Source organism: Peromyscus californicus, unplaced genomic scaffold, assembly GCF_007827085.1.
Source record: "Peromyscus californicus insignis strain IS unplaced genomic scaffold, ASM782708v3 Scaffold_19__1_contigs__length_69161282, whole genome shotgun sequence".
In the NCBI taxonomy this organism is placed as follows: domain Eukaryota; kingdom Metazoa; phylum Chordata; class Mammalia; order Rodentia; family Cricetidae; genus Peromyscus; species Peromyscus californicus.
In genome coordinates this window covers 40,419,943-40,445,300 of record NW_026294491.1, presented here as the reverse complement: position 1 = coordinate 40,445,300, position 25,358 = coordinate 40,419,943, and the positions used below count along the sequence as shown (strand labels likewise).

The window sequence follows — 25,358 nt, the reverse complement described above, 5'->3', positions numbered from 1 at the left end:
AATGCCAAAGAGGAAAAAATGTAGCCAGGCAAAATGAGGATTTTGACCAGACAAATTTGAGGGATTCAAGACAGGGTGACGAGATGTAGAGAGTGTAGCCCAGTGGTCAGGGCATACTTTGGTGATGAAGTTTCATTTGTGTAAATCCCTGTGGAATGGAGAGTTTGAATCATTCATTTTAAAAGCCCGCTGTGTTTCCTGACTAGGAGGAAAAAGAAGAGCTTCTGCAGTACCGGAGCTCGGTGGCCGGCCTCATGGGGAGAGCAAAGACCATAGTACAGCTAAAGCCAAGGAGTCCTGACAATCTACTCAAAACCTCCATTCCGATCAAAGCCATCTGTGACTACAGACAGATTGAGGTACTGGTCCTTCTTAAAGCAGGCCAGATTCTGCCATTAATCCACATGTTTTAAAAAGGAGGTCATAATGCTTCCTAGTTATAAGACTTTTCTCTGCCTCCTAAAAGCAGTAATTCCCAAGATTGTGTACAGAAGATGAGTGAGTGGTGACCTCAGTTTTTGTCTCTTTCATTTGAAACCAGATAACCATTTACAAAGACGATGAATGTGTTCTGGCGAACAATTCTCATCGCGCCAAGTGGAAGGTCATCAGTCCTACTGGGAACGAGGCCATGGTCCCATCGGTGTGTTTTACTGTTCCCCCGCCAAACAAAGAAGCAGTTGACTTTGCAAACAGGTTTGTATGGTTCGGGGTCTTTCTGAAGGTTAAAGAAGCAATCAGTACTTTGTCAGGGACCCACAGGACCGGAAAGTTCTAGAGCTGGTCCATCGGGGGCAGCATGCTTTCAGAAGGAGTAAAAAGGCTTAAAATGTTTTTTTTTCCCCTGCATGTCTTTCAGAATTGAGCAGCAGTATCAGAATGTCCTCACTCTTTGGCATGAATCTCACATAAACATGAAGAGTGTAGTCTCCTGGCATTATCTAGTGAATGAGATTGACAGAATTCGAGCCAGTAACGTGGCTTCGGTGAGTACAAGTGTGCACGTTAACCCAGTGTATCTAAAAATGAGGGGTGCCTTGTCATATGTGGTGTCAAGTTGGCATTTGCTCTGGAAAAGCATGGGGCCCAGCAGATGCTGACATTCAGGCAGACAGTGAGTTCTTGTTAGGGTCTGTTGTAGATGAGACACAATCTACAGGTGAGGGAAATCTGGAGCTCATGTTCTGCTTGGTGCTTACTGAAGGTAAGAAATCAGAAATAACTGGGTAGCACATGCCTTTAATCCCAGCTCTCAGGAGGCAGATGCAGGCAGATCTCTGAGAGTTCGAGGCCAGCCTGGTCAACAGAGCAAGTCCCAGGACAGCCGGGCTACACAGAGAAACCCTGTCTTGAAAAAAACAAAAAAGGAGGAGGAGGAAGAAAAAAATAATAATTAGAATTAGGTGTTCAGACAGACAGAGTGGGTATAGTTTAATTTCATTTATTGAATTTTATCAATGTTTTTACTTGTCTTCTTTTCATTAAAACTTTATTGCAAATGAAAAAAGTCATACCCCCAAATTAGCACACCCAAAGTCTATACATCTCAAGGAACTTCTGTATGGTTAGAATAGCCATTCTGAAGCTGTGGAACTTCACATTGAATTTCACTCTTTACCATCAAACTCATTCTGTATTTACTTACCCATCATAAAACCAAAGAAGCCATGACAGAGTTGAAACAGAAAACCAAGCAGCTTTATGTCTTCTTTCCTGACTCCAGTGTCCTTTGCCTGCATTCAGTCTTCACTCACTCGTGGTATTTACCCTTTCTTATTCGACTTTCTACATGGTATACTGTACACACATGCACATTTGTTTTCTTAACTACATATGTATTATAGGATAGGCCCCACACATGAGGGAGAGCTTTTATCTTTCTGAGATTGTGTGACTTCCCTTAATATTATATGTCTTTCCATTTTGTACAATTTTTTTGTTGTTGTTTTGTTTTTCGAGACAGGGTTTCTCTGTGTAGCTTTGCGCCTTTCCTGGATCTCGCTCTGTAGACCAGGCTTGCCTTGAACTCACAAAGATCTGCCTGCCTCTGCCTCCCGAGTGCTGGAATTAAAGGCGTGTGCCAACACCGCCCAGCCAATTTTTTATTCCATTTTATATATATACCAGATGTCATTATCCATTCATCTACTGATGGAAAATTAGGTTGGTTCCATTTCTCTGCTGTAGGGTGCAAACCTGAAATAAATAGAATATTAATTCCAGATGTTTCCTCTACCTGTGAATAAACTGAAGTATACCATGATATCAACTGTGATCTGACCCATTCAGATGTAACCCTGGGCACTGCGTCATTAATCGAAGGATCCTTGTTCTTTCAGATCAAGACAATGTTGCCTGGCGAACACCAGCAGGTTCTGAGTAATCTGCAATCCCGTTTGGAAGATTTTCTGGAGGATAGCCAGGAATCCCAAATATTTTCAGTCTCGGATGTATCTCAGCTAGAAAAGGAGGTGAATGTATGTAGGAAGTATTATCAAGAGCTTCTCAAGTCTGCAGAAAGAGGTAAAAAGGGGTGCCTGTTTATTTTCCCTGCAGGAGTTTCATCTAGACTTTTTTCTACTCTCATTGGAAATCTCAGTCTTAGGTATATTGCATCAGTGGGCTGTGATATGTAAGCAAGATTACTAAGCACTATAGAAACGTGTGTGTACGGGGCATATAACTCAGGAGCAGGATTGTGTGAAGCCCTGAATCCAGTCCCCAGCACCCCTAATAACAAACAAAGCTTTTGAGGTAAGAAGATGCTAGAAGAGATTATTAATCTCTAAATGATGAAGTAACTAAAAGTGCCAGCCAAGCAGTGGAACAGATGAGGAGTTCTTATCTCATCTGAGTTTTAATGTTTGTCCTGCTTTACAGGGCAACACTCAGAATTAAGGTCCTTAAGGCTCATAAAAGATTTGATTATTTTCTCAGTTCAGTTTTACACAGTAGTTAAATACTTTATTTAGTTAGTAAATAAATACTTTATTTAGTTAACTTTTATTCAGTATAAATCTTAGTCTGAACTCTTAATACTATTTAAAAGCAAATGACTTTATTAGTACTAGTCTTTTAAAATCTTAAAACAGTAACACTTTCTTTACCTGCTTTTTACTTTTGGATTTTTGTTCAATTTAATAGTTAATTGATAGCATATAATTCATACTTTTGTGAATATAAAACAGAATAATATATTGCTTCTTTGGGATATTTCCATGATAATTTGGTACTTTAAATGGCCTTTGGGAAATTTGATTAGTAATTTTTAAGTTTTAAAATTCACATTTTAGGATTTCTGTTTTAAGGTTATATCTTTAGGATTTCTGCTAATAGGAACAGTGGTAGCAGTGGTTTGCCTCAGGAAGAATAAAGCTGTTGTATTGAACCTTGCACAAGAGCTCCCTAGGGAGGAGAGGCCTCTTGCTGAACATGTTTGCTTTCACAGAGGAGCAAGAGGAGTCAGTGTATAACCTTTACATCTCGGAAGTGAGGAACATTCGCCTTCGGTTGGAGAGCTGTGAAGACCGCTTAATTCGGCAGATACGGACTCCCCTGGAAAGAGACGACTTGCATGAAAGCATGTTCAGAATCACGGAACAGGAGGTAAGAGTTACACGTGTTAGAAAACCCTAGTTGGAGGTTTAGGTCAAGGGAATGAAAAATAAAGACATTACTGATTCTAATGCTGGAATGTCATACTTCTGTTTATTCAGTAAAGAAAAGTTCTATGGATGTTTATGTTACGTTGGCCATGACTTAAAATGTATTTTTAAGCAGCTGTTAGAAACATACCCACTTGGGGGCGATAACCTGTAATCTCCATTTGTTCTCTTGACTAGAAACTAAAGAAAGAGCTGGAACGGCTTAAAGATGATTTGGGAACGATCACTAACAAGTGTGAAGAATTCTTCAGTCAAGCGGCAGACTCTCCATCTGTCCCCACTCTGCGGTCAGAGCTCAGTGTGGTCCTTCAGAGCATGACTCAGATCTACTCCATGTCTTCCACTTACATAGAGAAGTATGTTAACATGACGTCCTTATGCCACCGTCACTCTGACTGGTTTTTATGAACAGAGTGTTTCATCATCAGAAACTGGACTGATGATGTTTCTCATGTCAAGGGGGAGTTACCTTGCAGATTACTGTCCCCCACATTTCTGTTTTGTAGCTCACTATTGGTAGTCTTCATGGTTTTCCTCTCATGGGTAGTGTGACCAAGGAACTGTCTTCTGTTGGAATCTGTAAATACTACCTGGGGGTGGGGCATAGGGTGGTGTCTACTAGGAAGAGAGTCAACTGAATGCCAGACTTACAGGAGACCAGCCAGTGTTCCCATGTCATGAGTTATAATGATGCTTTAAGACTACAGTATGCAAAAAAGAAAAAAGGAAAAGCATTAAACAACATGGTTTAATATTTATTTCTCTTTTAAAGGTTGAAAACAGTTAATTTGGTATTAAAAAACACTCAAGAGGCAGAAGCCCTCGTCAAACTCTATGAAACCAAACTGTGTGAAGAAGAAGCATTAATAGCTGACAAGAATAATATTGAGAATCTAATGAGTACTTTAAAGGTAAGAGTCTCACTTCTGGACATGTTTTCAAGGTCATAGTTCTAAATACTTCTCTAGCACAGAGCCCAAGTTCCAAACACCCAACACTAAGCATCTGACGTAGAATATGTTTCTGAATGTGCCATCTCCATTTCGTATTCCTAATTCTACAACTTCCTGTAAATAAGTATATTCAGTCATTTTATCATAAGTCACTGTTCTGTTGCTATGAAGAGACAGCATGGCCAAAGCAATTTATAAAGTAAAGCATTCATTTGGGGGCTTGCTTACAATTGTAGAGAGTAGAGTCCATAATCATCATGGTGAGGAATGTGGTAGCAAACCGTCAGGCAAGCGTGGCGCTGGAGCAGTAGCTGAGAAGTTATATCTAACCCACAAGCCCAAGGCAGAGAGAGAGAGAGAGAGAGAGAGAGAGAGAGAGAGAGAGAGAGAGAGAATGAGAGAGCATCTGGGTGTGGCTTGACCTTTTGAACCCTCAAAGCCCACCCCCAGTGACACACCCCCTCCAAGACCACGCCCCCTAAGCCTTCCCAAACAGTTTTACCAGCTGAGGACCACACATGGAAGTACTTGAATCTATAAGGGTAATTCTTATTCAGACCACCCAAGAGGTGTTCTTGTTTGAGATCTGAACCTCTGTCAGTAGCTTTTCTGAGTGGCTTCATATTGCCAGCAAGATGAGTTGGTACTAAAAATTAAATTGCTTGTAGCCGATTGACTTGCTTAAAAGGGGCTATTATTCTAAGATAACAAAGAAGTAAAAGAATATTTTATTAATATTTTTAAAACTTTATTTTATTTGTATGAGTGTTTTGCCTGCTTGTATGTCTGTGAGCCAGGTCTCATGGAGGCCAGAGGGGGCATGGGATCCCCTGGAACTGTAACTACAAGATGGTGGTAAACCACCACGTGGGTGCTGGAAGTGGAACCTGGGTCTTCTGGAAGAGCAGCCCGTGGTCTGAAACACTTGGTCATCTCTCCAGCCTCAGAAGTTATTTTGAGAAAGAAAAAAATATTTACTACTGTACTCTCTATTTTTTATTTTAAAAAATTTACAGTGTGTGTGTGTGTGTGTGTGTGTGTGTGTGTGTGTGTGTGTGTGTGTCTCAAATGCCATGATGCATGATTGTGTAAGTCAGAAGAGAATTTGCAAGAGTCAGTTCTCGCTTTCCACCATGTGGTTCTGGGGATCAAACTCAGCTCGTAAGGCATGGCATCAAGCACCCTTAAGCAGTGAGCTCTCTCACAGGTCCCTATATCTATATTTCTGTATGTAAAGCGCTTAGCAAGGCTGTTGCAAAAACATTCAAGTTATTTCAGTCATTTTAAGCTTGTATTAATTTTTAAACAATGGAATTGGAAGCATTTAAAAACAATAAAAGGCTTTTCTTATTGTGGCAACTCCCTGGCTTATGAAATACTCTGAATTTTGTTGACACATAAATTCTACTAGGCTGGATTTATAGACTTCTTTTAGATTTTTATAATCTTTAATTGAGAAATATGAATTAAGCATGCTTGATTTTTTTTTGTTTTGTTTTGTTTTTTGTTTTTTGTTTTTCGAGACAGGGTTTCTCTGTGTAGCTTTGCGCCTTTCCTGGAACTCGCTTTGGAGACCAGGCTGGCCTCGAACTCACAGAGATCCGCCTGGCTCTGCCTCCCGAGTGCTGGGATTAAAGGCGTGCGCCACCACCGCCCGGCTAAGCATGCTTGATTTTTGTGTGTGTTGACATATCTCTATGAAATGTTACCCCTCCCTCTTCTTCCTTTTCCCCATTAAGTGACATAAGTGTCTCTCACAGTAACATGTTATTTTTTCAGAGATCAAAGCACAGCTAGATAATTGTCATTGTATAAGATTATACCTGATACATTTTCAATATCATAGGTTTTTTCTTTATCTGGTTGTACATCACGTAGTTATGAATAAATTGTAACATTAGGTAAATTATGTGTTTACTCTATGACTTGTGGATACATTTCGTGATGCTCACCGACGCGTGTATTTTAGCAATGGCGATCAGAAGTAGATGAAAAGAGAGGGGTGTTCCATGCATTGGAGGATGAGTTGCAGAAAGCAAAAGCCATCAGTGATGAGATGTTTAAGGCACACAAAGAGCGGGACCTTGACTTTGACTGGCACAAAGAAAAGGCGGACCAGCTGGTTGAAAGGTGGCAGAATGTCCATGTACAGATTGACAACAGGTGGGTCCCCTTTCTGTTCAGTGGCTATGGGGGTTGGATCCCCTTTCTGTACAGAGGGCAAAGTCTAAACTTAACAGACTTTAACTGACATTCCATAGCTAATGTGTTAATTGCAAGACTGTTTCCTAATTATATTTCTTTCTTACATATGCACTTTAACAACACATGTAACTTGAAAGAAACATTATCTTTTCTCTTTCTTTAAGTTCTGTTTTTATTTTGTGTGTATGGGTGTTTGGCCTGCATGTATGTGTGCCTGTGTTCCACATGCATACCTGGTTCCTGAAGAGACCAGAAGAGGACATTGGATCACTGGAACTGGAGGTACAGACAGTTGTGGACCTCCATTTGGGTCCTGGGAATCGAACCTAAATCATCTGTAAGAGCAGCCAGTGCTCTTAATGCTGAACCATCTCTCCAGCTCCAGAAAAATAACATTTTCAACTATGTATAATTAAAAATGTTGATGTATCTTTTTTTTTTTTTTTTTTTTTTTTTGGTTTTTCGAGACAGGGTTTCTCTGTGTAGCTTTGCGCCTTTCCTGGGACTCACTTGGTAGCCCAGGCTGGCCTCGAACTCACAGAGATCCGCCTGGCTCTGCCTCCCGAGTGCTGGGATTAAAGGCGTGCGCCACCACCGCCCGGCAAAAAATGTTGATGTATCTTGGTGTCCCAGAGTTTCGATTGCTGTGAAGAGACACCATGACAACTCTTATAAAGGAAAACATTTAATTGGAGTGGCTTATAGTTTCAGAAGTTAAGTCCATTATCATCAAGGTGGGAAACATGGTGGCATGCAGGCAGGCATGGTGCTGGAGAAGGAGCTCTACATCTCGATTCACAGGCAACAGGATGTAAACTATGGACCACACTGAGTGTAGCTTGGGCTAAGGAGATCTCAAAGCCCACCCTCACAGTGACACACTTTCTCCAACAAGGCCACACCTCCCAACAGTGCCACTCCCTATGAGCTTATGGGGACCAATAACATTTATACTACCATACCTCACGTTTGTATAATCTGTCTTTTTAAAAGACAATAATACAATGCTCTAAAAGTTATTATGAACTTACAGTGTTCAAATAACCATGAATTAGCAAAATAAATCATAAGCTTATTTCTTGGGCTCTGCATAGCAATTTCTGCTGGACCTAAGAGAAGTGAAGGACTTGAAGTGACCTGTTACTCATTTTCTTTGACATTGTAAGACAACTGGAATCATTTGTTCAATGAGAATTAAAACCCAGAAGAAAATGGAATTGATTTAGGCTTTATCTTAAAAGAAATAAATAATGGCTGTTCTTACTCATTTTATGTTTATATTAATACAAATTAAATGCTTTTATGATAGAGTACCATTCAAGAAATGAAGTTGTATTCATATGTATTTTTTCTCTGGGAGATACACAATGAATTCATTGAATGTGATGACTTTAAAAATCATAGAAATGGGTGTTTAATTTCAGTTCCTGGAAGACACTCTCTGAGACCATGTTGAACCAACCATTCATTGAATTTCATTCTTCTTCCAAAGGTGGAACTATGATTTGAGGCAAGCCTCAGCTGTCCAGGACGTGTTAACTGGTTATAATGATGGTTAATTTCCCTCTTTTTCATTTTTAGTGTTAGTGCTATAGTAGGGCAGCAGCACCAGTGAACTTCACAGCTCCCGGAGCAGAGCGGCTCTGTTCGCCCTGATGCTGTCTGGGGTGCCCCAGGAGTCTGTCCTAAGCTGCTGCAGCACATCTCCCCTGTTGTGCTTAGTGGCTCTTGGGTCTCACCTCGTGGTTCTCTCTTCCCAGACCCTTCTTCACCCCTCCTGCTGCAGTCTGACTGTTGGTTGTTCTTGCAGGCTTCGGGACTTAGAAGGAATTGGGAAATCACTGAAGTGCTACAGAGATTCCTATCACCCTCTGGATGATTGGATCCAGCAAATTGAAACTACCCAGAGAAAGATGCAGGAAAACCAGCCAGAAAACAGCAAAGCCCTGGCCTTACAGCTGAATCAACAGAAGGTACACAAAGAAATCCTTGTGCTGAGGTTCTGTCTGCATTTGGTTGGCCATGAGCCTCATCTTTCTCTCCTGTGTGGAAGAAAAGGGCAATTACTTAGACAACCATAGGGAATAACAATGTGTATGAGGATTCGATACCCCAAACCTGCCTTTGTTGTTATTTCCTGGAGGTCACTTTTGAAGGCATAGAAAATGAACAGTGTGCTGGGGTTGTTTTTACATACCTCATCGTCCTGGTTTCATAGGCTGGGTCTAGTTTTCTTGGCACTGTTCTGGCAACACAGTTGAATGCTTGCTGAATTAATAAACGTGGCCAGAGGTAGTAGACAGAAGCCCAGTCACACCTGATGGGAAATTGAGTGTTTTAAGGTTTTTTTGTTGCATCATTAGGAGCCAGTAACATCTAACCCTGTTTTCATCTGGGGTGGGTGTAGTGAAGGACACTGCATCTGCTCTGCATGATTCTCAGTTCTGCTCTGAAAGCCTCACGAGGCTAACCGCTAGGAGTCTTATTCTGGAAGTATGTTATTTATCAGTATGTCAAGGCACATGTGAGGTCTGAAGCACCGAGACATACAGCGTGGAGTGACAGGGACGTCTTCCAGTTCCTGAGCGTGAGGGGGAATGGTATAGAATTCCCATCTCTCTTCCTCTAAACTGTGTTTACAGATGCTGGTGTCAGAAATAGAGGTGAAACAGAGCAAAATGGATGAATGTCAGAAATATTCCGAGCAGTACTCAGCCGTGGTAAAGGTGAGTAAAGTCACTTACTTGAGGCAAATTTAGTATTTAGGTATATGGTGCTGTAGCATATTTTTAAAGCAATTCAAATCATTCATCCTGTGTTAAAAGAGCATTTAGATCTTTTTCAAACCTTATTCAGGCCTTTTTATACTTAGCTAATAATTCTTTATGAAATGAGTCCCGGGACAGCCCTGACTGGCTCATTTTCACTGTCTCCATGAATGCATGAAAATGTACACACACCCTAGACATATAGCTCTGAAACTTGCTTATTATTTTTTCCTTTTTTTTCCTTTAAAATTGAGCGAACATTTAACTTGTACTTGAGAGACGCTGTCATGTTTTTAGAGGCTATTATTGACAGTCTTAGCTTCCCAGCTCCATAGCTCTGTTGTTGATGTGGAAGAAGTGGAGGCTGCCTCTACCAAGAGTATTCGAAAGTAAATGCTTTTGTGGCTTCTAAAGACAGTTGCGGTCTTTGCTGATCATTGTACATGTCTCTGTTGATGTCACCACCTTACAAGTATCTCTAGGACCAAAGAGATTTTAAAGATTTGGTTTTCATCATTTATGTCTTTATTTAAACTTAGTTCAGTGAGCTACGTTCCAGTTCTCTGGGGTCAGTCCCTGTGGAATGAAGCATTCAGGCTTTGCTTTAATTAATTTTTCTCATATTGACTCTTGGATGCAGGACTATGAGTTGCAAACAATGACCTACAGAGCCATGGTGGATTCACAGCAGAAGTCTCCAGTGAAACGCCGGCGGACCCAGAGCTCAGCAGACCTCATTGTTCAGGAGGTAACACATGGAGAAGAGCAGTGGTCAGCCAGAAAAGAGAGAGACACTTTAAAAACAGTTTATTCTATCACAGTAAAACATACCTTATATAAAATTGGCCATCTTAATTATTTTTAAGTGATGTAATACAATTATAGTATATCACAATTTTGTACATTCATCACTATTCACTTCTAATACTTTTTTTTTTTTTTAACCGTCCCTTACAGAAAGTTGTAGTTGGACTTTCTTGTTAGACTTTTTGGACCGCCACCTCCCAAATAATGATACAGAGACTTATTATTAATGAAAGCTTGGCCTTAGCTTAGGCTTTTTCTCAACTAGCTTTTATAACTTAAATTAACCTGTTTCTGTTAATGTACATTCTATCACGTGGCTCAGTTAACCTCTTCTCTGAACCATATGTCCAGCTTCTTCATTGTCTCACTAGAGTCTCTGCCATGCCTAGATTCATCCTGAGTTCCTCTCTCTGCCCGGAAGTCCCACCTATTCTCTCCTGCCTTGCTATTGGCCATTGGCTATTAGCCATTCAGCTCTTTATTAAACCTATCACAATGACACAACTTCACATAGTGTAAACGGATATTCTACAATAGAAAGTGCTGCAACACTACATTTTATTAACGCTCTTTAAAAAGAACTCTTTTGCAGGGTGGTGGTGGCGCATGCCTTTAATCCCAGCACTCGGGAGGCAGAGGCAAGCGGATCTCTATGGGCTGTTACACAGAGAAACCCTATCTTGAAAAAAACAAAAAACAAGCAACAACAACAAAAACCTTTTAAAATAAAGATTTTTTGTTTGTTTGTTTAAATTTTTGCCAGGGAGGTTGGGGTAGAAAAAGGGTTTCTCTGTGTAGCACTGGCTGTCCTGGAACTCATTCCATAGACCAGGCTGGCTTCAAACTCAGAAAGATCTGCCTGCCTCTACCTCCTGAGTGCTGGGATTAAAGGTGTATGCTGCCACTGCCCAGCTAAAGATCATTTATTAATGCATAAAAAAAATGTACTTTATGATTAAACTTACAAGTTATGGCTTAATGTGGTATACAAGAGAGTAGCAAGCTCATTCATTACTCCTGAAATGCCTCTTACTGTTGGATAAGTGTGTGCTTTATTCTCCAAAGTCCAGGTGGTAGTGGGCATCACTCAGAGTTCACTCAACTCACTAGGAACAGAGATAACAATCGTATCATTTCTGCCTTGCAGTTCATGGACCTGCGGACTCGATACACTGCCCTGGTCACTCTCATGACACAGTATATTAAATTTGCTGGTGATTCACTGAAAAGGCTGGAAGAGGAGGAGGTAACCATCAACAGTGGACATGCAAGGAAACAGGAACTAGAGTGGAGCAGTATCTGTAATGTTTGGGGAAGGCAAAAATGGGCTTCATTCCAACATGGTCGATAGCTAATACTCAGTAGTTAATTAGAGGCTTACACTGGGAAAGAGGGAAAGCCTTGGACATTTGTTTGTTTGTTTATTTTTTAGATTCTCCAAAACAGAAAAGCATTTTTTAATTTTTACTTTGGGTGGACTAGAGTATTTGCTTAACCATGCTTTAGTTCTGGGTTTGATCCCTGAAACCTCAAAAGCAGTTCCTTCAGAACCCTAACATGATAGAATTAGAGTCATAAATGGTTCCGTTTCAACTGGAAGATGTTTGCATTTGGGCAGAATTTTGTTCATCTTCCTAACAGCTGAGAAATTATTTCCTTCAATGGCACCTGCTGCTCATATGGAGGATGTAGAGATGTAGAGATGTGTGTTACGCATTTGAACTAATACGCATCTTTAAGAATTAAGATTATTACAATTAATTAAAAAGAAAAACAGTAGTAGATACTTATACAAAAGAATGGACATTTTAAGAATTGGTGGTGTTTTACCCTTTGTGTTTTTGCCCAAAAATTATACGTGATTAGAAAGGTAAGTATGGTTCTGATTTGAAGGACTCCTGCAGCTTCGATCCGGAATTTAAAATTGCATTGAGTAATAGGAAGAATAAGAAATTAGCTGTAAAAGTATATAACCTAAAAGCCCATTGATTCTGATCTTGAAGGGATTATTCTGTGCTCGATTCTTTGGATGGCCTTTCTTTTTCTCATCCCAGAACAGACAAAAATAGTTAAAAGAATGCTAAAATGTGTAAATGGTTAAATTTGAGGCCTGGCCATCATAATTGGACTGTTGAAGTTCTACAGGTGTTGCTACCTGATAGAGTGTTGCTTATGTATTGAAAGAACAAAAGATCACCAGTGCCTGGGAGATGGTGCTTACTTTCTTAGCTTCTGAAATTGTGACTATTTTAGTCTGTTGGGAGTCAACCGTTTTCTGCACTAACCCACTAAGGTATATACGTAAAGATTTATAACCACCTCCCTTATGCTTCCAAAGAGCCCAGAGTGCTTGTAGCTCCTTTAGTAAAAATAATGCACTTATGTGTGAAAGAACTTCCTTATTTTCACTACATTTTGAGAGATGTTATTCCATTTTAAATAGTGTACATGCCTTTTAAATCTTACATGCAGTTGTTAGACATAAAATCATTTAAGTCCTTTTCTATTCTCACGGTATATATCTAATTGTATGTATGTGGGCCACTCAGCTCAATTCTTGCAATAAGAAGGAAGATGACAGAAACAAAGATTTTCAAAGACTTCAATACTAATTGGTACTGAAGCACTGAAGAGTTATAGAGAGTTGAAAACACAAACAATATAATTTTGAAGACACACACAGACTATAATTTATAATAAAATTTAATACCCTTCTGTTTAAGGACATATTAATGAACTGTCCTTCAAAAGATACGGAGTTTTAGACCCCAGAGAATAGTAATTCTGAAACAGTCTTGAAGATCCACAGAATAAACTGCCCTGAGAGCAGAATTTTTCATAATCAGCATATAAGCAAAGATCTGTGTAAATTTCAGAAGTAACCAGATATGTTAAAGAAATCTAGAACATTGGCTTATCTCTACATTTGATATGGTGAAGGAATTCCCTAGCCGATGCAAAGACCCATCTCTAGAAATGGATTCTCACTGCATAAAGAGGTCCTTTGAAGGAGTGGTTTTTTATGAGTACATTTGCTATCTACAAGGTGAAAAATCAGTAATTGACCTAAACTATTTAAAGTAATTTTAAGCATGTGTGAAAAAAATCCTAGCCAACCAGATAACATAGAATTACTAATAAAGCACCAAAATGACTCTAATTAAGATATTGAAGACTCATCAATAAATTTTAACCTTTAATTTTAATTTTTTGCTGAGGTAAGCAGAATCTGACCAAGAGAAAAAGGCTCAAAATACCTTGGCCAAAGCTAAGCTATGTTTCAAAGTAAGGTTTGATAAGAAATCTGGTTCTTAGAAAGAATTATTAAATTTTAAAATTTGCATTTTTGTTTTTGAGATGGTGGCTCTCTGGGTAGCCCAGAATGGCCTGGAACTCCATGTCCTCCTGTCTGAGTACTGGGATCACAGGGGTGCAGGTCTGTGCCCTGAGAGAACTTTAAACATACAGAACGTTGCAGTGTGACAGAGGGTTGACTGTGACACATAATTCAAAGAAACATACCAGTTGTGATGAGGCTTTCTTACCCATGGAGTTGTGCTAACAACCGTGGGTGGGTTAATGGAGCAAGCTGAGCTTTTTAAGCCCCAAATGATCAAAGATCAGAAAAGTGGAGGAAGAAAAAGCTTTGTTATTAATTAAATTCTTGAAACTCATGTATATCCCCGTGAAAATAAATCATTTCTATGGAATGATTTCTGTATTCCTACTGAATTCTTATTGCAGTTACTCTGAGTGGATACAAAGCTACCACCACAGTGTTACTAAGAGAACTAGGCTATGTCTGGAAGCCAGTCCAAGCATGTAGAGTTTCAGTTAATATTCAGTTTCTCAGGCCTCCCAGCTGCTAAAAGGTGTTCTTATTTTTATTTGATAAGATGGATATACCTTCAAAACATTTGTATTGGGGTATCTGAAGGTACTTGACAAAATGGGTTTCAGCTGAGGCATGCCAATGTCAGCAGCAGTGAAGTCTGGGAGTGCGTCAGCATCACCTTCTCTAAGGCCAGGGACCGGAGCTGCCTTTACATTAGCAATCCCCATCATTATCATTGTCACACTTGCCATCGGAAACAGTGACTTGGAAATGTCAAGATGCATGTAACTCTCCTTTCCCCTGTTAAAAGTGTTATTTCTGAATCCGGCTCTCTGTTCTGGAATTCTGTTTCTTTAATCTTAAACATGGCTCTGTGAGTACCATGTTTAATTTCCACTGGGCTTGTTATTGCAAACTAAATCTGTGTTCTTTGTTCCTGCGTGGTGGTTTTGTTCTAAGCTGACGTGATTGAGTTGTGAGAGCAGAGTGGATGGATATCATTATGAGCCAAGCTTAGTTTTTACATCTATAAAAGTTCAGGGCTCTGCTTCATGTTCAGTAGTCTCTTCTTGCTTCAAAACCGCAAGCCAGCTAATTTCTATATGAAATTACTCCTGAGGGGCAAAAGGGATCCTTTGGGAAGCACACCCTGTAGGTGATCTGTCTCCTCCCTGCCGGCTTTCTGAGGTTTCCGCTCTGAAGAAACTGGTGCTGGTGCTGGTGGCCACTGCTTGTTCTGCACATGAGTTCCCTTGGTCTCGTGAGTACATGAGCACTACTTCAGAGACTCCAGAATCTATTTCAGTAGAACGGCTATGATACTTTAAATGTTTCTTGTAGATGAAAAGGTCTAAGGAGAATTCTGAGCACGGGGCGTATTCAGATCTGCTGCAGCGTCAGAAAGCAACCATGGTTGAAAATAGCAAACTTACAGGAAAGATCAGTGAGTTGGAAACAATGGTAGCTGAGCTAAAGAAGCAAAAATCTCGGGTAGAGGAAGAGCTTCCAAAAGTTAAGGAGGCTGCAGAAAATGAACTGAGAAAGCAACAGAGGAACGTGGAGGACATCGCTCTGCAGAAGCTCAGGGCGGAGAGCGAGGCCAAGCAGTACCGCCGGGAGCTGGAGACCATTGTGAGGGAGAAGGAAGCTGCCGAGCGGGAGCTGGAGCGAGTGAGGCTGCTCACCTCCGAGGCCGAGGCCCGGCGAGCCGCGGTGGAGGAGAACCTCCGCAACTTCCGGAGTCAGCTGGAGGAGCACACCTTCACGAGAAGAACCCTCGAAGATCATCTGAGGAGGAAGGACTCGAGCCTCAGCGATCTGGAACAGCAGAAACAGGCGTTAGTGGAGGAACTCCGGCGAAAGCGAGACCACGAGGAGGAACTCTTGAAGCTGGTGCAGAAGATGGAGAGGGACTTGGCGTTCCAGAAGCAGGTGGCCGAGAAGCAGCTGAAGGAAAAGCAAAAGATCGAATTGGAAGCAAGAAGAAAAATAACCGAAATTCAGTATTCGTGTAGAGAAAACGGGCTGCCGGCCTGTAGGACAGTGGTGGGCCCCCAGAAGGAGCAGGACAGACAGAAGGAGGAGGAACTTAAGCAGCAGGTGGACGAGCTGACTGTGGCCAACAGGAAGGCTGAGAAAGAGATGCGGGAGCTCAAGTACGAACTCAGTGCGGTCCAGCTTGAAAAGACTTCCTCTGAGGAAAAGGCGCGGCTGCTCAAAGACAAGCTGGATGAGACGAATAACACACTCAAGTGCCTCAAGGGGGAGCTGGAAAGGAAGGATCAGGCCCAGGAACGCTACTCCCAACAGCTCAGAGAACTTGGCAGGCAGCTGAACCAAACGACAGACAAGGCTGAAGAGGTCAGGCAGGAAGCTAACGATCTCAAGAAAATAAAGCACAACTACCAGTTAGAACTGGAATCTCTCCATCATGAGAAAGGAAAACTCCAGAAAGAAGTCGACAGGATCACCAGGGCACACGCTCTCGCTGAGAGGAACATTCAGCACTTAAATTCCCAAGTTCATTCTTCACAGAATGAGAAGGAACTCTCGGAGGAAAGGAGACAACTGTGCCAGAGAAAATCGGATCATCTGAAAGAAGAGTTTGAGAAGAGCCATGCACAGTTGCTTCAGAATATTAAAGCGGAGAAAGAAAATAATGATAAAATCCGAAAGCTCAATGAAGAACTGGAGAAAAGCAATGAGTGTGCAGAAATGCTCAAACAGAGGGTCGACGAGCTCACGAGGCAGAATAATGAAACCAAACTAATGATGCAGAGAATTCAGGCCGAGTCCAAGAACATCGTCCGAGAGAAACAAGCGATCCAGCAAAGATGCCAAGTGCTGCAGGTTCAGGCCGATGGTTTTAAAGATCAGTTACGGAACACCAACGAACACTTGCATAAACAGACCAAAACAGAGCAGGACTTCCACCGGAAGATTAAAAGCCTGGAGGATGATCTAGCCCAGAGCCAAAATTTAGTGAGCGAATTTAAGCAGAAGTGTGACCAACAGAACATCATCATCCAGAATACGGAGAAGGAGGTGAGGAACCTGAGTGCTGAGCTGAGCGCTTCCAAGGAGGAGACGCGGCGGGAGGAGCAGAAAGCCCAGCTGCAGCGGGCTCAGGTGCAGGAGCTGAACGACCGGCTGAAGAAGGTGCAGGATGAGCTGCACTTGAAGACCATCGAAGAGCAGATGACCCACAGGAAGATGGTCCTGCTCCAGGAGGAGTCAGACAAGTTCAAGCGCTCAGCAGACGAGTTTCGGAAGAAGATGGAAAAGTTGATGGAGTCCAAGGTCATCACTGAAAATGACATTTCCGGCATTAAGCATGACTTCGTGTCTCTTCAGAGAGAAAACTGCCGCGCGCAAGAGAACGCGAAGCTGTGGGAGACAAACCTCAGAGAGCTCGAGCGGCAGCTGCAGTGCTACCGCGAGAAGATGCAGCAGGGGCAGCACGGGGAGGCCAGTCATTATCAGAAATGCCGGAAGCTCGAGGAGGAGCTGATAGCCCAGAGACGGGAGGTCGAAAACCTCAAGCAGAAAATGGATCAGCAGATAAAGGAGCATGAGCACCAGTTAGCTCTGCTCCAGTGTGAAATTCAAGAAAAAAACACAGCCAGAGAGCATACCTCCGTATCGGGTTTTGATACGGCAGGGAGAGAGTGCCACCACCCCGCAGAGACTTCCTCGGGGAACTCTGGACACCTGAACCTAAAGGCCAAGTGTCCACTGTCGAGATGGACCCAGGAACCACAGCCTCAGGTAGAAGAAAAATGGCAGCAGAGGGTCGCTGAACAAATCCCAAAGGAGGTTAAGTTCCGACAGCCAGGGACGCTGTTGGACACGGAGAGCAGCCAACCATGCTACTCGGAGTACTTTTCTCAGACAAGCACTGAATTGCAGATAACGTTTGATGAGAAGAACCCGATTCCGAGACTGACTGACCTAGAGAAGATGAGAGACCAAGCCTTGAGGACTTCCAGACCGCCTGTCAGGTATCAGGATGACAAGCTCGAAGTGGAACTGGTGAAGCTTTTGACACCCTTGGAGGTATACCTTGTTCTGCGACCTTCTTAGCTATATCAGGCCAGGCTTCTGTTATTTCTTTTTTTCTCCAAGGCTACATTTTTAACAGTTTTGAATGCTAAGCTGTATAGTATAGTCGTCCTGAGAGGAAAATAATACTCTAATTTTCCATCAGTTTGGCTGTATTTTACTATAAATGACCACTGATTTATGAATGCTTGAGATTGTCCATAAATGTGGTGAGTAAGCTGATATATCTATAGGAGTATATATTTTAATGGTGATTATATTTTTAAAAAATCTAGAGAATGGCTGTGTTGCATGCAGTTCAGTGGTAGAAGAATTCCCTGGCATGTGCAAGGCCACATGTGGGTCAGAGTCTTAGCACTTTGGGGGGTGGGGGACTAGAAGGAAATATTATCTTCAACTTCTAGCATATTCTGTGGCCAGGTTTCATTTTATTCACTACTTTACTGTATTTAATTGCTAAAACTTGAGTCTCTCAAAATATTACCCCCTACCCTTGGTTTGCCATTCTTCACTCACTTATAATTCAAGGGATTGTGTTTGGGCCGAGAACATTTGATAAAATGTCATCCTGTTCTTTAGGCAACTTTTAACATCTTAAACATTCCTATTGCAGATAGCTAAGAACAAACAATGTGGTATGCATACAGAAGTCACGACTTTACCACAGGAGAAGAAGCTGGGTTCCAGTGCTGGTGGATGGATGCTGGAAGGGTCCAGAACATCTGGTGGACTCAAGGGAGATTTCCTTAAGAAAAGCGTAGAGCCAGAGACTTCCCAGAGCTTTGGCCTTAACCAAGCATGTTCAGTTAGAGAGGATGAGTTTCAGTTCCAAGGGCTCAGGCACACTGTGTCTGGTAGGCAGCTGGCTGAAGCGAAGCTTCTGGACCTGAGAACAGTCGAGCAGCTGCGACTCGGTCTGAAGACTGTTGAAGAAGTTCAGAAAAGTCTTAGCAAGTTTTTGACCAAAGCCACCTCCATTGCAGGACTTTATCTAGAGTCTTCCAAAGAAAAAATGTCATTTGCTTCCGCAGCCCAGAAAATCATAATAGACAAAATGATAGCTCTAGCCTTTTTAGAAGCCCAGGCTGCAACAGGTTTTATAATCGACCCCATTTCTGGTCAGACTTACTGTGTTGAAGATGCCGTTCGTCAAGGCATTGTTGATCCTGAATTCAGGAATAGGCTCCTGGAGGCAGAGAAGGCAGTTTTGGGATATCCACATTCTTCTAAGACACTGTCAGTGTTCCAGGCGATGGAAAATAGAATGCTTGATAGGAAGAAAGGGAAACATATCTTGGAAGCGCAGATTGCCAGTGGGGGCATCGTTGACCCTGTGAGAGGCATCCGAGTCCCTCCAGAAACTGCTGTGCAGCAGGGCTTGCTGAACAACGCCATCTTACAGTTTCTGCACGAGCCGTCCAGCAACACCAGAGTTTTTCCTAACCCCAACAACAAGCAGGCTCTGTATTATGCGGAGTTGCTGCAGATGTGTGTGTTTGATGTAGATTGCCAGTGCTTTCTCTTGCCCTTTGGGGAAAGGGACATATCCAACCTCAACATAGAGAAAACTCATAAAATTTCTGTGGTGGATACGAAAACAGGAGCAGAGCTGACCGCGTATGAGGCTTTCCAGAGAAACCTGATCGACAAAAGTATTTACCTTGAACTTTCAGGGCAGCAGTACCAGTGGAAGGAAGCCACATTTTTTGACTCCTATGGACATCCTTCTCACATGCTGACTGATATCAAAACTGGCTTGCAGTTCAATATTCGTGAGGCTGTAGAGCAGGGAACACTAGACAAAGCCTTGGTCAAAAAGTATCAGGAAGGCCTTACCACACTAACAGAACTGGCCGACTCTCTGCTGAGCAAGATAGTTCCTAAGAAGGATTTGCACAGTCCCATTGCAGGCTACTGGCTGACTGCTAGTGGGGAACGGATCTCCTTACTGAAAGCCTCCCGGAGAAATTTGGTTGATAGGATTACTGCCCTCAGATGCCTGGAAGCCCAAGTCAGTACAGGGGGGATAATTGATCCTCTAACTGGCAAGAAATACAGGGTAGCAGAGGCTTTGCATAGAGGCCTAGTTGATGAGGGCTTTGCCCAGCAGCTGCGCCAGTGTGAATTAGTAATCACGGGCATCAGCCATCCTGTCACTAATAAAACGATGTCCGTGGTGGAAGCTGTGAATGCAAATATCATAAGTAAAGAGATGGGAATCCGATGCCTGGAATTCCAGTACTTGACAGGGGGCCTGATAGAGCCACAGGTTCGCTCGAGGCTGTCTATAGAAGAGGCCCTTCAGGTAGGGATCATCGATGTCCTCATCGCTACCAGACTCAAGGATCAAAAATCATACGTCAGGAATATAACATGTCCTCAGACTAAAAGAAAATTGACATATAAAGAAGCCTTAGAGAAAGCTGATTTTGATTTCCACACAGGACTTAAGCTGTTAGAAGTTTCTGAACCCTTGATGACAGGGATTTCCAGCCTCTACTATTCTTCCCAGTAGGGCGTTTAAGTAACTCCATGCAGAGGCAATGCCGGCTGCTTCCCGCCATCTGTTCAGAGCAGATGGTGTCTGCTAAATGTGCAGTCTAGGAACTGTGTCCCGAACTCGAAGCACTGAGAATTTCTTGTAGGCTAGAAATAGCTCCCTGCTCAGAAAACACGGTCATTCTTGAATAGAAGATAACACAAGATTGGCTGCCCCTAAAATAGTTACATTTAAAAAAGAAATCTTATCTCACTTAAATAAATGGGTTTTATCTAGAAAATGGTGTAAGCATGGTGACCATCCACACATTCACAGACTCATTTCTTCAGTCCTTCAGAGTTCTTTCACTGAATAGATTCAGCATGTTAATGACGTGGAACAATGTGCATCTGGAAAGAGTACCTCACAGAGCACCGCGGGATTGAAGAGAACAGGCAGATGTGCTCCAGACCCGTGAGGCTGGAGATTTGCTTCCTGTAGGCTGTGATGTTCTTTACATATTAAAGTGTCCGTTGTAATCTCTTATTTTAGTTGAGACTTTGGAATTAATATCTAACAAGCCCGTTGTGTATTGGAGGAGGGGGATCATCTGTATGTCATCCTTCTCTCTCCTTTTGCTTCCTGTTGTCTGAGAGCTTTCTGTGGAGGCGTTCACGATTGTAATGCTAATGTAAAGGCAGCAATTCCCCAGTCTCTCAGTCTCATGAATAAAGTTGAATTTGCTTATTTGTCCTACTCATGAAGCAGCTGGGTGGTCAGAGCAGTGAATAAAGATTGTCAAAGCTTCCCCAGCTACCCTAGACATCTGTGCTGTGACATGGTGGACATGGTTAAGTGAATGAATAAAAGATCTCCGTAACCCGTGTGCATGATGGGAAAACATTTTTTACATTCTGATATTCAGCAGAAAGGATAGGTTAGTTGAGAAGCTCGGTCATCAGTCATTTACTGGAATGTATCTTCTCTTTTTTAACTACTTGTACCCGTCAGAAGTCTTTGGAAGAAGAGAAGAAACAGCATGTTGAAAAAGCTAAAGAACTGCAGAAATGGGTATCAAATATCAGCAAGACAATGAGAGATGGGGAGAAAGCTGGGAAGCCTCTCTTCTCTAAGCAACAGGTATTCACAGAGGTTCTAATGCTGTTGGGAAGAATTCACTGAATCATACGGTCTGCAAAGCACAAATCTGTACTTTAATTTCCCCCTGGGTTACAGGCTTTTACAATGAAGATCCAAGAGGTTGGGGTTGTTAGTCAGTTTGCCCAAAGAGTCATAGTTAGAATGTGCTGGAAAAGGGTATCTTATCCCACAGCCAGAACCATTTGCATTGGCCCCACTCTCAGCAAACCAATAGGTTATAGGACTTACGTAGATCCTCTCCCCCATCACATCTTCTATACATCCACTCCCCCATTAGAATGACTAGAATTGGTGGTCAATGAAGTCACCAGTCCTCCATGCCACCCATATCAGAAAGACATGGAGAATACCATCTAGGATGTGAACATGGTTGAGTGTTTAGTAGTTCTTTCATGAATCTTTTCTGTTTCACAAGCAAATAGTTGCTTAGTGTTAGTTGGGAGACTGCATAAGGGTGGTGTTTTTGCCCCACAGTGTACCGCTTAAAGCTCAGGACATTGACATTAAGGTATAAATTTTATTAGTGCTGTTGTTGGTAGTAGGAACTCCTTCTAGTTTGTATCTTGTTGTTGGATTGGGCTTGTTTTGGGGAGACAAGGTTGATGTTAGTCTCATCCTTGCTATGCAGCACAGGCTGGCCTTGAACTCCTCAGTTTCTTTTTTTTTTTTTAAGACAGGGTTTCTCTGTGTAATTTTGGTGCCTGTCCCCTTGCTCTGTAGACTAGACTGGCCTCGAACTCACAGAGATACACCTGGCTCTGCCTCTTGAGTGCTGGAATTGAAGGCATGTGCCATCATGCCTGGACATTGACACCAAGAGAAGCTTTTGCATAAGGAACACTTTTCCCACAGGAGGCCAGCTCCTACCCTTGCCTGACGTTGGTAGTTTCTAGAGCTGTCACTCAGTCTCAGTGTTTAGTGTCTCTTCGAGCTCTGCCTTAGTATTTACGCTCAATTGACCCTGACACAGGGGTGGTCAGGAAAGGCATCAACTCTTGTCTAATCTTGCTTTTGATATAAGGCCAAATAGATCTGATTTGGGGTTTCTCTTGAGAAAGTTTTTACTTAAAATATTATTCTTTAAAAATGGAGCCAGTTAGCTCATAGTCTTTCATGGTGTGTGTCATTCAAATGGAAGAACTGAGAATTCAGAAAGCATTTACATTTGGTGTGTTTTAAGCCAAAACCCTTCCATGTAATTTACCTAAAATGTTTAAGATATTCTCAAGCTTTTCCTCACTATCAAATAGGAAGGCATTAAAAGAGGCACATAACCCTTAGCAAAGATGTCTTGAGAGAATGTGTTTCTTCAGAAGCATGACTTATAAACACCTGGTGTCTTCACATTATAGTTACACATTCTCTAAAACGTTAGTAAGATTTAGATGTAGTGTACACAGACACTTTTAAATAAGATTGTGGCCTTAACCTGGAATTCTCCCAGAACACTTGCTCTCTTTTAAAGGAGAAAGTGGTTTAATAGACATAATGAGTGAGTGCTCAAAGATTCCATTTACCTTCATGATTACCTACAGCCATGCGGAATAGATGTCATTGGACTAAGGAGTATACTTGGCAACTTTTCATTGGCCCAGTATTTCCCATTCCTGTTCATTTACAAGAACGGAAGCTTTGATCAAATGAAAGGGGTTAAGGAAAAGTCTTGGGGGAACTCCCTTTTCCCTCCATCAATGGGTTTTCCTCTCTGGTTGCCCCAGATGACTTGGGATGGAGGGTGTTAGCCTGGGGCAGTTATCTCTTGATCTACAGGCCTACTTTCACCACAATAAAAAGGAGCTTCTGGAAGGAAGATCCTCTTTGGAAGTAGTGTCCCTCAGTCACAGTGTCCTTTTGAGAACGGTGGCATACAAGGATGTTAGTGAAACAGCACCGGTCTCTGGCCTTTGGTACATTCGTGGTCGGGCCAGGACAGGTGCAGGAACTGTGTGGTGTTGCATTAAGATGATAACACCGTGACACCGAGAGGACTCTGCACTTCTTGTTATGTCTGCTGGGGAGAGCTGACCTCTTAGGCAGGCCTGTACCCTGCTCACAGCTGATAGTCTATGTGTGTCACTGGAAAATACAAATGTCACTTTTGTCTTGATTAAAATCATATATTTTTAATTATTATTTAATACTCATTTTGTTGGTGGAGAGTTTGAATGTGCCTTCTTACCTTTACAGATTTCCAGTAAAGAAATATCAACCAAAAAGGAGCAATTCTCTGAAGCTCTTCAAGCCACACAGCTTTTTTTGGCTAAACATGGAGACAAGTATGTTGGCTTTCACTGACCCTTTCATTGGGTGTAGGGTCACATCCTGAAAAGCATCCAGCGGACAAAAGGCAGCGTGTCTTACCTGACATCCTAACAGTAGAACACCAACAAACCACACTTTACCTAATAGAACGTGAACTTAACAACCTGCCACTCCCAGTCTTCTCCATTCTGCAGTGTACTCCTCCTCATCTGTTACTGACAAGTAAACTGGCTCAGACAGGTTGAAGATGAGGAGCCAGTGAGTGGCAGGGCAGGCTCTAAGTCTGGTTTTAATTCTGTGTGTGTGTGTGTGTGTGTGTGTGTGTGTGTGTGTGTGTGTGTGCGCGCGCACACGCGCGCGCATATGTATGCATAGTGGGTGTATCTCTCTGTTTTCTGGTCCTGATTTTCACGAATTACTTTATATATTTCAACCAGTGGTTCAAACAAAGAAGGCATCATCCCCTGTCTTAAATCCTATTGGCGTGTCCTCTTCATGACTACCCTGAAATGATTTTGTGTTATTCCTTGAAGAACCTTTCTCTGATCAACTTGGAGTGGTTATTCTGGTCTTCTTGTTGTTGTTGGTTTGCTTTTATCTGGGAGGGCACTGACTTACTAGTTTAACTCTTTAGTCTCTTTCTTAGACAAAGGAAAGAATCTTGGATATTTTATATAGGCCCCTGACTTCAGTACATAATCATTTCAAGACCTGAGAAATAGTCAGGTCTTGAAATGATTATTTGAAGACTGTGAAGCAGGGACATGGAGGCAGGTTACAAACTTTTACACGTGAAGGCTAACACTACCTCTGGATACTTTATGCCTGTTGTAGACTGACAGATGAAGAAAGAAAGGAATTGGAGAAACAAGTGAAAGCTCTTCAAGAAGGTTATAATTTATTATTCAGTGAATCCCTGAAACAGCAGGAACCGCAGCCCTCCGGAGATACGAAGGCAGAGGAGAAGGTAACGTTGCTCACTAGATGTGAGGTTCGTTCAAGAGTCTGATCTGTGCATGGCTGAAAATGTATGGTAATGTACCTCAAGGTTTATACGTGGGAAATACATGGAGAGAGGTGGAGAGTTGGGAGGCCTCTGTGTTTATAAAGTACAATCTCACATGTGCTGATCATCATTCTCTGCCTCCTTAATCTCTGCCTTGCATGGTGTAAGAGGACTCATTCATTTTCTAACTCTTCTTTTTCAAAGCCATTCTTTTACTGTTATGTTAGGTATTTTAGTATAAAATATGGTTAGAAAAGAGCCCGTGCAGTTGATATGCTATGGAGTTTTTTAATTGTCAGAGATACCCATGAAAATTATTTGAGGGATGGGAGGCTACATCTTAAAGTGAGAATACTCACATCTTAAAAACAAAAAAACCAGAAATCATTTAAAAATTGTCTGGCTCATAGTAATGTGCCCAACACAATGCCCGATATTTTAAAAGTGTTATTTTTAATTCCATGACTCCTAGGAATACTTTGACATAATTTGTCATGTTTAGGGGGTATGTAACAAGTTTTCTGGCTCCTTAGTTTTTTTTTTAACTATCCTCGGAAAAGTCTGTATGCTGTAAACATTGGTAGCATGGAGTTTTATGCTCTTTCATGTCACTAGACTCTAATCTCACTTGGATGCAGATAGCATGATTTGCCTTC

General features: G+C 41.9%; 1 protein-coding gene across 21 annotated transcripts in view; it reads left to right on the top strand.

Moving 5' to 3' along the window:
* The window catches only part of Dst (dystonin), a 437,229-nt gene that overhangs the window by 281,446 nt on the left and 130,425 nt on the right, over window positions 1-25,358 (top strand). For all 21 annotated transcript variants that reach the window (XM_052745196.1, XM_052745195.1, XM_052745215.1 and 18 more), the window contains 15 exons: window positions 207-359; window positions 542-696; window positions 860-986; window positions 2,340-2,523; window positions 3,449-3,606; window positions 3,843-4,021; window positions 4,438-4,576; window positions 6,588-6,781; window positions 8,634-8,796; window positions 9,466-9,549; window positions 10,232-10,339; window positions 11,546-11,644; window positions 21,285-21,413; window positions 23,622-23,710; window positions 24,531-24,663. In XM_052745196.1, the coding sequence (XP_052601156.1) occupies window positions 207-359; window positions 542-696; window positions 860-986; window positions 2,340-2,523; window positions 3,449-3,606; window positions 3,843-4,021; window positions 4,438-4,576; window positions 6,588-6,781; window positions 8,634-8,796; window positions 9,466-9,549; window positions 10,232-10,339; window positions 11,546-11,644; window positions 21,285-21,413; window positions 23,622-23,710; window positions 24,531-24,663 (2,094 nt within the window). The remainder of the gene's footprint in view (window positions 1-206; window positions 360-541; window positions 697-859; window positions 987-2,339; window positions 2,524-3,448; window positions 3,607-3,842; window positions 4,022-4,437; window positions 4,577-6,587; window positions 6,782-8,633; window positions 8,797-9,465; window positions 9,550-10,231; window positions 10,340-11,545; window positions 11,645-21,284; window positions 21,414-23,621; window positions 23,711-24,530; window positions 24,664-25,358) is intronic.